The sequence below is a fragment of the Cajanus cajan genome, chromosome 6 (genome assembly GCF_000230855.2).
Source record: "Cajanus cajan strain Asha chromosome 6, NIPB_CcT2T_4, whole genome shotgun sequence".
NCBI lineage: Eukaryota > Viridiplantae > Streptophyta > Magnoliopsida > Fabales > Fabaceae > Cajanus > Cajanus cajan.
Genome location: NC_138522.1, coordinates 57,946,206 through 57,959,005, shown reverse-complemented (window position 1 = coordinate 57,959,005; position 12,800 = coordinate 57,946,206). Strand labels below are relative to the sequence as shown.

At 31.9% G+C, this 12,800-nt stretch overlaps 2 protein-coding genes, 1 long non-coding RNA gene and 2 other non-coding genes across 5 annotated transcripts; all 5 read right to left on the bottom strand.

Annotated features, from left to right (window-relative positions):
* Positions 1-4,527: 4,527 nt before the first annotated feature.
* On the bottom strand, positions 4,528-5,247 carry LOC145949362 (uncharacterized). The gene is made up of 2 exons (XR_014427557.1): positions 4,874-5,247; positions 4,528-4,633 (listed from the first exon to the last, which is right to left on the bottom strand). It is a non-coding gene; the product is annotated as an uncharacterized LOC145949362 (long non-coding RNA).
* Positions 4,539-4,615, bottom strand: LOC114915888 (small nucleolar RNA Z155). The gene has a single exon (XR_003804077.1). It is a non-coding gene; the product is annotated as a small nucleolar RNA Z155 (small nucleolar RNA).
* LOC114915886 (small nucleolar RNA R41) lies at positions 4,727-4,824 on the bottom strand. The gene has a single exon (XR_003804075.1). It is a non-coding gene; the product is annotated as a small nucleolar RNA R41 (small nucleolar RNA).
* An 806-nt stretch (positions 5,248-6,053) lies between the features above and the next one.
* Positions 6,054-6,608, bottom strand: LOC145958788 (uncharacterized). Its single transcript, XM_083076332.1, has one exon. It carries the CDS (start codon positions 6,606-6,608, stop codon positions 6,054-6,056), a length of 555 nt encoding a protein of 184 aa, XP_082932458.1.
* A 1,831-nt stretch (positions 6,609-8,439) lies between these two features.
* LOC109795762 (zinc finger protein GAI-ASSOCIATED FACTOR 1) lies at positions 8,440-11,831 on the bottom strand. Its single transcript, XM_083059080.1, has 3 exons — positions 11,324-11,831; positions 10,306-10,702; positions 8,440-9,716 (listed from the first exon to the last, which is right to left on the bottom strand). Exons 1-3 carry the CDS (start codon positions 11,523-11,525, stop codon positions 8,666-8,668), a joined length of 1,650 nt encoding a protein of 549 aa, XP_082915206.1. The 5' UTR covers positions 11,526-11,831; the 3' UTR covers positions 8,440-8,665.
* Positions 11,832-12,800: the final 969 nt, after the last annotated feature.

The following is a 12,800-nucleotide window of genomic DNA, read 5'->3' as shown; positions in this document are numbered from 1 at the left end:
AATTAATTTTGATTTTACTCGAGTTCTTGCCATGTTTTGCAAAACACTCCACTATTAACATATGTAAAACTTGCATAATAGTAATTTGAAAAAGATGTATTATTTATACAATTCATATAATAATTTATTCAACATTTTTTTATTTCTTTTTCTTACATCTCCTATTTCTCTCTTCTGTCTTTATCTTAATTGTGAAATTTGTAAATAAAAATTTTCAATTTGAAATTATATAGTCGAAGAAAGTGATGCACTGACGACAAACAGCAATTGTTTAACATTTAAAGTAAAAATTTAAAAGCTCAAATGACTTGTATTCCGGGTCTACTAGTGGAACAAGTTGTAAGAGATAACGAGTGATTGGAGAATTAGTTATGTTGTGATACTTAGTTTAAGAACATAAAAGGAATGCAAAAATATATTTAAGGAAATAGCACGCTTTTTTTTTGGTAAAGATGGAAATAGCACGCTTATGAAAATGATATAACTTTGTGTGTCTATTATTATTATTATTATTATATTTTTCAAAGACTCTGCATTGTGACGTATTTCTCCCTGCTCAGATGTTCAGAATAGCATTGTTCCAGTCCTGAGTCTGATTGATACACATTGAAGAAGAAGGAATTGTACACATTGTTTGTGAGATAACCTCATCAAAAATTTGTAAGCAGCGTTCATATCATTCATGATTCAAGAAAATTATTGTATATGATAAAGATTTTAGAATCTATGATTCTCACGTACATTTATAATAGGTTAAAATCCTATTTTAGTCTCTTATAATTTTTTTTTTCTTTTCAATTTAGTCATTCATTAATTTTTTGTCTTAATTTGGTCCCAAACTAATTAATTGGTTTCAATTTAGTCCTAAATTAATTAATTGGTTTCAATGTGGGACTTTCCGTCCAAATTGCTTTAACGGTGTTAACTTTTGGTCACGTGGACGCCACGTAGATGCATACGTGGCATCCACGTGGAGGAGAATTTTTTGAAAACACCTGGACCCAGAACGGTCCGTTCTGAAACCGGAACGGGCCGTTCTGGGTGCACTTTTGGTGTGTTAATTTTGCATCCGGAACGGCCCGTTCCAAGTGCAAAATTAACACACCCAAAATGCACCAGAACGACCCGTTCCAGTTTCAGAACGGGCCGTTCCGGTTTTATTTTATTTTTTTATATATAAAATATTAATAATTTTATTAAATATATATTATTAATTATATTTTAATTATGTTATTATATTCAATAAAATAAATATATAAATATTTTTTATATATTTTATTTTATTATGTTTATCTTATTAATTTTTTTATCATTTTATTCCTTTAATCTTATTAATTATTATATTTTTTAATAAAATTAATTAAGAATATTGGTTTAATTGCATTTTTTATCCCTCAAGTATTACAATTGTGCAGTTTTGTGATCTCCAAGATTTTAATTGCATAATTTTAGTCCTTAAAGAATTGCAATTGCGCGATTTTAGTCCTTCAATTTTTAATTGAACAATTTTAGTCCCTCAAATATCATAATAGTATGATTTTTGTTTCTCCCATTAAAAAATAATAATTTTAATATATATATATATATATAATGTTTTAAAATTAAATAATTATTTATCTATTCAAATTAACGTATATTATAATTTTCGATATTATATCAATAATATTATTAATATATTTATAGATAAACTAATAATTTGATAAATATAACTTGTTATATATTAATATACTTCTACAAAAATATAAGTATATTAATTAGAAATATATATCTGATCTTATATATTTATATTTTTGTAAAAGTATATTAATATATATTAAGTTATATTTATCAAATTATTAGTTTATTTATAAAAAGGTAAATAAAAATTATGATATTTGAGAGATTAAAATTGTTCAATTAAAAATTGTAAGACTAAAATTACCAATTATAATCTTTTAAGGACTGAAATTACTCAATTAAAACCTTAGAGATCAAAATTGCATAATTATAATATCAAAAACACAATTAAGTAAAAAATATTTTATTCACAGTTCTGGAACGGGCCGTTTTGAAAGCAGAACGGCCCGTTCTGCTTCACTGGTGGTGTTTTAATTTTGCAACCAGAACGGCCCATTCCGGTTTCAGAACGGGCCGTTCCGGGTCCAGGTGTATTAAAAAGAATTTTCTCATCCACGTGGATGTCACGTATGCATCTACGTGGCATCCACGTGGCCAAAAGTTAACTCCGTTTAAATAATTTGGACGGAAGTCCCACATTAAAACTAATTAATTAATTTGGGACTAAATTGAAACCAATTAATTAATTTGGGACCAATTTGAGACCAAAAATTAATGAAAGACTAAATTAAAACAAAAAAAGATTATAAGGGACCAAAATAGAGTTTTAGTCTTTATAATAATAAAAGAGATTTATTTTAATCCATGAGAACTTAATGAAATTAATTCTTCATTCTCCTTTTTTAATTTATCTCTTTCCTTTTCTTTAGTCTTTTTTTGACGGTTAATAATGAGTGATTTTACAAAATAGAGATAGAACCCTTATTTCCTTCTTTTAGCCAACTTTCATCAAGTTAGTTATCATCAATTTTTAAAATTTAAAAATAATAACTTTTTATACTAATCAATAGGTCCCTTTATTTAAATCACATTATTAAATCACATTTAGGCATATAATTATATTTCACATGAATTACATTATTTAATTTACTTATTTATTTTTCTAACAAAATTATGCACATGTCATGTCATCTATTGACATCCAACCAGGCTCAATTAAAATAAAATCAACAAATTTTTTTTTAGATTTTCATAAATAGGGGATTTGTAAATTCTTGAGCGTTGTTGGCTAGAATTATTCAAGACTTTGGGCATAAATTTTGAATTAAATAGTTGTAACCATCTTTAACACAATCACCTTTATCAAAAGTGTATAAAACAATTTTCTTAATACACTCTCTTATCTTTTAAAATTTATTAAAAATTATAAAATAAGATATGAGTAAACTATAATTTTCAATAAATAATGCATAACAAATTTCAACTTTCGACCAAAAGAATGCTTTATTACAGTATATTTTTAACACTTCTCTTGGTGCATTTACTCCATTACAGTATTTTCTTAACACTTCTCTTGGAGTATTTACGGTCTAGTATCTTGAGGTTTTTAAATAAATTTTACATATACACATCTCTCATTGTTATTATTTTTCTTTTGTATTTAACAATTTTATAAAATATTCAATCCCACATATCCAATATCTAAAAAAATAAGTTACTAAACGGATTTCACTAATAATTCTACATCCTTACATTTCATCAATAATTATTTATTAATTTATAACTAACTTATTTATAAACAATTAAATTATTAATATTTTTACAATTTTTAAATTTTATTTACTAATCTGAAATATAAAAAAATAAAAACAGAATTAATTTTATTAAATTACAAACTATTTAAAATGATGAAAAATAACTAAAATTGAAAAAATTAAATAAAAATTAACTTCACGCATGTAAACTAAAAGCTATCATTAATCATTTATATAATAAAAATTACCTAATTAATAAAACTACTCCATAACGAAAATAATATTAATTTTGTTGACTATCATACATTTCAATAAGCATAATTAGTCCTTGATGCATAAAAGTCTAAAAAAGAACTGATAAAACGTTTTAATGTTTTATATTTTGTCTTTTTTCATTTTTCTCACATAATTTCATTTATTTTAATTATGATATACATGACCTCACATTTTGCAGCTAGGCGCCAGTGAGTGCCCCAATATATTATAAAATATTATAATTAATACAAATGAAATTATTAATAGTAAATATGAGAATAAGTCAGACATACAATGGAAAACATTACAATGTATATCGTTAAAAAGTAAGTGAAACTTTAAAAACATTTATTTAAAAACATAACGATATATCATCCTCAATTTCAAGAAAATCTTATAGAGCATATTTAAGAGGAAAAAAAATTGCCTGATAATCAACAAATGGAGTTGAAGAATTAAATAGTGTATGAATTCTTAATTAAATAATAATGAAATGAGTAATGTATACATATCAACTATGAAGTCCTCCCCTAAAAAAAAAAAAAAACTATGAAGTCCATTTAAGAACATTAAATGGTGTATTAGGTCGTATATTCTAAACAGACCTCTGCGACGAATGCCCTTACTCTTGTTTACGATAGTGTACCAAGAAAACTTTATTTTATTATTATTATTATTTTTTAATTGCATTGCATCTATCTATCCTTTATTTCATTTAAAGTGTACAATTATAAATTGGACGTTGGCAAATAAATATAAATTTAAAAACAAAAAAAAAACACTTCGTGTTACGTTCTATTTAGTTTGAAAAAAAAAATAATGCAATGCGAAATTATGAAGAAAAACATAAAAATGTGATTACAAAAATAAATTTTAAATTATTCATATTTTTGGGTGAATTCATATGATTAGGAAACAATGATAAAAAGAAAAACCATTGTTAAACTTTTCTTGCAAATGGAATAGCAGAGCCATGGATCAGATAATTGTAGTCTGATAATTTAGAGTCGACATTGATGAGTTCGGAAAGTAATATCATCACTTCAATGGCTCTTTGTTAAACTTTTCTGTAGAATTGAAAAATTGAAAAGAATGATGCAATTATATTATGCGTACAGCAACAACAGAGAATCAAACGAATAAATAATTGAAAAAAGAGTTAAAGGCTCAGTAGGATCCATTGGTAGTTTTGTAATCACGAAGGAACAATTTTCCGCTCCCTCATAAAATAGGTAGTTTTCAACATCATAGCCTTTAAAAACGTAACGCAATAGGAAAAAACAAAAATGAAGAAGAGAATTAGTTACCGACGCCGAACACACACACACACCAGCGCCATGAGTCTAACCGCAGAGAAAGACGAGGCGAAGAAGCTGAAGGAGAAATGTGGATGTTGAGTATAAATAGGAGGAGTCGTTTAATTAGGGTTAGGGTTTGTGTTCGAAACAGTGACTCGCAATCCATTCTTGTAAGTATGGGCCTTTAAGAAGATCATTTGGGCCTCCCATCTCTTGGTGCTACGCGCTAAGCCCGTTAAGTCTTTGTAGGTTGCCAAAAAAAAATGTTGTACCTATAGATTGTTATAATGTTATCTCACTTAAAAATTATTTATTTTTATGATACATATTTTTTTTTTAAAAAAATTATCTATAAGAATCGAACTCGGTAACAATGAGATGTGCAACCAACACTCGCTTTCTGTGCTCAACAAATTGGGCTAGATTTCTTTATAGGTATTTTAAAAGTTATATCTTAAGATGTTATTTAATTGGTTAATAATAAATTTCTACATTTTTTTAGAAGAAATTTCTACATTAAAATTATGCCTACTGTTAAACTCTACAGTAGTACACTGTGCCTACTATTTGGTTAATATTCAATAGTAACTTTCTACACTACTAGTATATTTTTTTTACTATTTTAAAAATTAATAGTACATGTTCTTTATTTTATTTTATTCTACAATTAAACTCAACTTACTTTACTATCTGTACAAAAAAAAATATTAATAAGGTTCAAGTGTAACATTGTTGGTAAATTATTAGATTTTTTAAGCATGTTCTTGGGATGTTTAATTTTTTAACCATATATATAGAAGAAAAAAAATTGTTGGGAAAGACAAAAACTCATTTCAATAATATCAACGTTTCAAAAAGAATCCGTTATCGACTATTTAATGGATATACTCTTTACTACAAACTAAAATTTGTAATATATATATATATATATATATATATATATATATATATATATATATATATAGTTTTTTTAAGAAAACCATAAGAGAAGCAAAATTATAACTATCATTAAACTAATAATGTTAATTTTTAAGGATTATGATTATAATTGTTCGGTGTCATATATAAGCATGGTGGAGAATTTTTTTTTATTTTTATTTTTTATATAGTCTGTGACACTCAGGTTACAAGTTAACTTCTTTGACTTGATTTCACATGCATTTTCTTTTTTTTTTTGAAATTCAAAATTTTAGCTCATATCATTAAGAATATCATAAATGATACAATTTGGGATGTGAAAAAAATCACAGTGATTTGCATTTTCTATTGCTGCTTTAGCTAGCTTATGAGCAACAATATTGGCAAATCTAGGGGAGAAACTCACATGAGAGTTTGGGGGGTTAACCATGATAGGCTTACATTGGTCAAGAAGGCAACCGAATTCAGTTATGTCAACAGAGTGATGATTGGAGAAATAGGAAGGGATGCGATTACAATCGGTTTCGAAAATAATATCCTCCAGGTTCTGGTTATGGGTCCAGTTGATAGCATGAAGAAGAGCAAAGGCTTTACTAATGTGGGGTTCCAAACAGCCTTTGATAGTGGTTGAATGAGCTCTAACAAAGGCACCTTGATGGTCTCTAATGCAGATGCCTATTCCAGTAAGTCCTTCCACTAGAAAAGAGTGAGTGGCAATGTTGCACTTAAATGACCCTTGGGGGGGAGGAGACCACCACTGTCTGGTTTGGGTTTTAGTGTGCTGGACCAAGTCGATTCTATTAGCAGTGGCCCAATCATGAAGCATGGAGGAAGCGCGAAGATTGATCTCGTCTGGGTTTCAAGGAGTGTTACTCCAATGCAAAGCGTTCCGGCTGTGCCACATGCTCCAGAGAATCATGGAAAATTCTGCAGCAGCTTGAAGGGTCCAATGCTGTAAAATATGAGATATAAGGTTAAAGACACCATCAGAGGAGTTGATCAAATTCAAGATACAAGAATGAAGATTACTTTCCTGCCAGCACAATTTGGCTGATGGACAACTAAAGAAAGTGTGTCAGGTGTTTTCGATATCAATATTACATCGGAAACATGTACTTGGGCAACAAATGCCTTTCTTTTGAAGGTTTGGCCGCGTGGGAAGGATGTCTCGCATCAATCTCCATATGAAATGCTTAATTTTTTGGGGAATGCGTAAATTCCAAATGTTTTTCCATGGACCAGGAACATTGAGATTACCCATGGAAAGGCAATGTTGGAGATAACCTTTATAAGCAGAACGAACAGTGTAAGAACCCGAGGGATTCCATTTCCAAATACCTTTATCTTCACAGCGTGGGTTGAGAATAGGAATGTTGAGTATCTGGTTGCTGGTGTCCTCATCTAACAGGGAATTAATCAAAACATCGTTCCAACCATTCTTATCAATGCTCATCAGATCAGAAACTTTGAAAGCTTGGCTATTTGAGGGGTCGTGAGGGTGAATACTATGGTAACTGTCATTGTATTTGACCCAAGGCTCGCCCCAAACAGGAATGGTATTCCCATTCCCAAGCCTCCAACGGATACCATTCTTAAGTAGGTGTTGAGTGCTCCAAAGACTTTTCCATGTATAGCTGGGATTGTGGCCAAGTGAAGCATTGAGAAAGCTACCATCGGGATAGTATTTTGCTTGGTAGATTCTACTGATCAGAGAGTTTGGGTTGCTAAGAAGTCTCCAAGCTTGCTTACCAAGCATAGCAAGGTTAAAGGCAGATAAATTTTTGAAGCCAAGTCCACCCTCAAGTTTGGAGATGGCAAGCCTTTCCCAGCGCATCCACTTAATTCCCTTGTGCTTATTTGAATTTGCACCCCACCAGAAGGCATTTAGTAGTTTTTCAATCTCATCTATGGTGCAGCTTGGAATCATGAAGACACTCATAGCATATGAGGGGAGAGCTTGCAGAACAGCCTTGATGAGGGTCTCTTTTCCTGCTTTAGATAATGATTTGTGGCTCCAAGACTGTAGTTTTTTCCATATGCGTTCCTTAATAAACCTGAAAACTTCATTTTTATTTCGTCCAATCATAGATGGGAGTCCAAGGTACTTACCAGTGGTCACACATTTCTGGACATGCAGAGTATTAGATAACATAGTGTGAGTAGTGGGAGGTGCATGTCTATTCAGGAATACTTCAGATTTATCGTAGTTTATGGCTTGACCAGAGGCTACCTCAAAAGTTTTCAGTATGGTAGCAACCTCATTGGTCTCTTTCTCAGAAGCTTGGAAGAAAAGGAATACATCATCGGCGAACATGAGATGATGCAGTTTGGGGGCACCACGACAGATTTGAATGCCATGCATGTTCCCAAGAAGTTCAGCTTTATGAATGAGGCTTGATAATCCTTCCATACCTAGAATGAAGAGGTAGGGGGAGAGGGGGTCTCCTTGTCGGAGACCTCTACCAGGAACAATGGATCCAACTCGATTACCATTGAGTAAGACTTGAAAATGAACGGATGTGATACACATCATCATCCAACTTACCCATTTTTTGCAACATAAAAATGCCTTGTTAAATCTTTTATGAACTCAATTCTAAACTGAAAATATGACATTTATAAAACGATTTTTATTTCCTTTTCATAAACATATTCCAGTTAGAGAGACCAGTGAGGTTGAATCAATTTATCGGCTTGAGCTTAACTATCGATTTAAAAGGTAAACTCAGCATTGAAATTGGCTAAATATTCAGTTTCGTATCCAGTTCTAACCATTCAAACCTTTCACGCTTTGCTGGCCAATTCTGTATAATCAAAACCATACAGGCTTCACAATTTCTGGGTTCAACAAACACAACTAAAGAACATGATTTGTATCTGATCTCAAACATCCCACATGGGTTCCTCCATAGCTGAATCATCGTGTGGAAAATGGTGATGAAAATGATTCATAACTTCTGATCTCTGGTGGCTTAATGCTTCCAAATGTTGCTGTGGTTCATGCAAACTTGCTGCTCTTGAAGTTGAACCACCAATGCCAAGGAAATCATGAACCGTTGTCATGTCACTCCCTCCAAACCTCGATGGCTGCATTGTGCTACCTTCTGCCACATCTCTTCCATGGATCAAACTCGTACTATTACTAACCTCTTGTTCCACGTTCTTCATCAATCCTGGGGTGTGATCACTTCCCATTGGCATTTGGCTGAACATTCCTGCATCATTGATTGAAGACCCGGTAGTGTTGGTGTCAAAAACTTGCGAAATCTCTTGTCCTTTTTGAAACAAATGATTGATGAATGCTCCTCCACTACTCACCCCAGCCATGGTGGACAGATCAGGCTGTGGAGAGAAGTGGTCATATGAGGTGTTATGGTGCAGCATAGCACCAGAATATGGTGGTGGCCTAGTGGAAGAAACATGATCAGGAGCACTAACAAAGCCTTTTTGCATCATGGGGGAGTTAATGCTATTGCTTGCAGTGGCTCCCATTTGTGCTGCTTTTTGTAGTAAAGCTGTTGCTGACATCTGTGCTGAGCCAGCAATGAGGCCTCCGTTTTTGTTGTCTTGCAAGTAGTTGAAGCTTGATGAGGTGTTGGAGCCTAGTTGAAGGCTTGAAGAAGAGGGAGACATGGATTTTGGGCCACCAAAAAGTGCACCTGCATTGGTGGAGAACATGCCACCACCCATGCTCATGGACTTGAATGGTATTGGGACTAGTTCTTGGGGGAGTGATTTTAGTGGGTTCTTAGGGTCATAGTCCCCGAACTTTGATGATGTGTTGGGACTAGTGCTCAGAGGCATGGTAGACATAAGATCAGGTATTTGACTTTGCAGGCTTGGTGGCATGCCACTTGTTAATCCCTGGTTCACTCGGTTGTTTTCCTCAGTTAATGCATCACAGAAAGCTCTGTGTGTGATAAAACTATCTCTCCTGCACCATGTAAAGAACATGTAAGAAGACATTTTAAGAGCATCTTTTCATGAAGTTCTTAATTTTAAAAACCGATTCTTATTCAGGATCAGGATCACCATTGGAGAAGGCTGACATGACTTGCCACTATAAGAAAAGGTTCTTAACAAGTGTGTGGTTCTTATGAGTAAAATAATATTTTGTGACATAACATATTTGATCCATTTTAAGTTCATAGAGTAAGTTAAAGTTCCTATATCTAATGGTAGGATTTTCTAAAAAAGTGAGTTAAGAACCCTCACCTTAAGTATAGCATTATAGAGGCTCTAACAGTTTTTTAATTGCTTGGTTCTCTGATCTAGGAGATATAAATTTATAGAGTAATCTATACCATACACTACTATATTATTAGTCAATTATCTCGGTAATATGCACTAACACATAATAAAATTCTTTATCACGCATGTTACCAAAGTAGTGAAGCTTCAATTCTGATTGAGGAACCTAGCCTCTAACCTATAGCAATGTATGGTAGTTTTATCTGCCAAGACTTCACGTAAAGCCATTGAATTCAATGATGCTGTATGCATTGAAAAGTTGAGAATTGTACCTGGAAAATATGGTTCCACAATCACATTTGTATTCCCTAGTGCCACAAGTTTTCTGGTGGGCCTTCCAATCAGATTGGACTGCGTATCTTTTAGAGCACTTGTCACATTTCCATTTCTTCTCACCGTGTTTGCGGCTATAATGCTTTTTGATTCCGGTGAGGTCTCCTAATGCACGAGCTGGGTTATGGTGGACGCATGATGGCTCAGGGCACACATAAACCCGTTTCTTCACTTCAGTGCTTGTTCTTTGCCTCAGTTTCCATGGAAGATTGTGACCTCTGCGGTGCAGCTGAAGGTTTTGGTCCCTCTGAAATCCTTTGTTGCAGATCTCACACACGAATCTATTTGTTGCCATTAGCGTGGTTGGTGATAACGCAACAACTTCAGCATTAGGATCTATTTCATAAAATACATCCATTAGAAGAAGTTTGGCAAATAATAATAAATGTTTTTGCTAGCCATCAGAAAGAGTAGAGCATGCATGGAAATCAAATAAGGGAATTTAATGTCATTCATGATGCTTTTTAACTTGCATAGTTTGATAGACAAAAATAAAAGTAAAAATATTAAGGCCCTATTCAGATAAACATCTCCACAAACACTTAAGAAGAGCACCAAAAGCAAAATGAATCAAACTTTTTTCATAAAATAAAATCAACTTAGACACCTAAAATTTTGAAGAACTCGACTGAGTGAACTTCTGTAAAAGTTGAAATAAGGAAGAACATTAATTCATTTTTTACCAGTGTAGAAATTTATCCAATCATGACATAAGTTTAATAAGCCAACAGTTCTTTACAGTTACTGCTATGTGTTATCACTACTAAACACTTTCTACCAAACTAAATAAATATTTAAGCTAGCAAAGGACAACTTAGAATTTGACCAGAAGAGCAACTACACATCATTATCATTTGAAAACAAAATTCAGTTTCTCAAACACGAAATCCTGATTTGTTAGGCTGTGATTACTGGCACAAAAAAAAAAAATTGAAGTTGGGGTTGTTGAACATTTGCCTGGGGTTCCAGGAAGGTTTCTTTTCTTCTTGGTTTGTTGTTGATTAGTGGAGGCATTGCTATTGCTATTGCAAGCACTGGATGGTCCTGAACTTGAGTCATGAAGTTGGTTTTGTAGCTGTTGCTGCTGGTTTTCTTGATGAACTTCTTCCCCATTGTTTCCTGAGGAAAAGCTTCCTTCATCACCTGAAATATTTGACATTGGAACCGGAGACTGCAAAAGGTTAATAGAAGCTTCTTTGTGTCTTCTCTATCTTTCTGTTTTTTGTTATTGGTGATGGTCCTCACTAAAAGCTGGTGCTTGCTTTTTGGTGTAAGAAAACAAGAATCCACTATCCCCACCTAGAGGAGGACAAAAGCTGAGGGAGATTTTGGTTTGTGTTGAGGAATTAGAAAGCAATTGCTGCCATGATACCAATATTGGAAGCTGGTCTTCTTTGGCCTTATATAATTATATATAATGCTCATATCAAGACAAGTAAGTAAATGCCTTGAACTTCTTGCCATTATTGTAATGTCCTAAACAACAATTAATTTCTCTATTTTCTATTTTATTTTTTCTCCATATATACACATTTATTTGCAAATTTTAAATATTTGTGTTAGAAAAATGCTAAAAAAACACTTTTTTAACACCATAATATATTGTGGTTTAAAACTATGGTATCATTGATATTTCTGTGACATGTTAATAACTTTTTATGTAAATTATAAAAATATTGTAACTAAATTTCATCATATAGAAAGATCACATGATTTTAGATCATATATTAATATATCTCTAACATTTTTTAAAATATATTTTTTGTTATTAATTAAAATTTATTAAAAATTATAAGAGTATGTGAATCTTATTATATTTTATTTACCAAATCTTGCTTATAATTTTATTTTAATGAATAATAAAGAGTAAATTTATAGACTTATACTAGATTCAGTACTTATTTTACAAACAATTTCGGGATTACATTTTCGTGAGTTTATCCTCTTAATGTCTGTAACCGAAATAACCATAAGTAAGAACAATTTCTTTCAGGTTATTATCTAGGCTGATAAATTATTAATTAATTATATTATACTCTCAGCTCTCATTATAAATAATAAAAGAAAAAATTTTAATCTATTTAGAGAGATGTCTGATAAGCATTTATCTTGAATAAAATAAAATAAAAATCTTGGGTGTAATTTCATTAATGATGTGCACCATACTAGGTAGAGGTCAGACTTTGATTTCTTGCATTAGCATAATAGGCCTCTGTAATTTCTCCTTTTCCCTCTCTTAGGAAAAACATAAATACAGGTTCAAACTTTGCTTTGTGTTCTATCTGGAAATTTGTTTTCATTTCTTTTTTCATCTCCAAAATTACTACTTAAATTTGGCCACTAGCTTTGATCATCATGACATGAATTCCGTACGTCTTATTTGAACCATAATATGGAAGGTATCTTCATATAAAAAATGGTAAAGTAGCTAGCG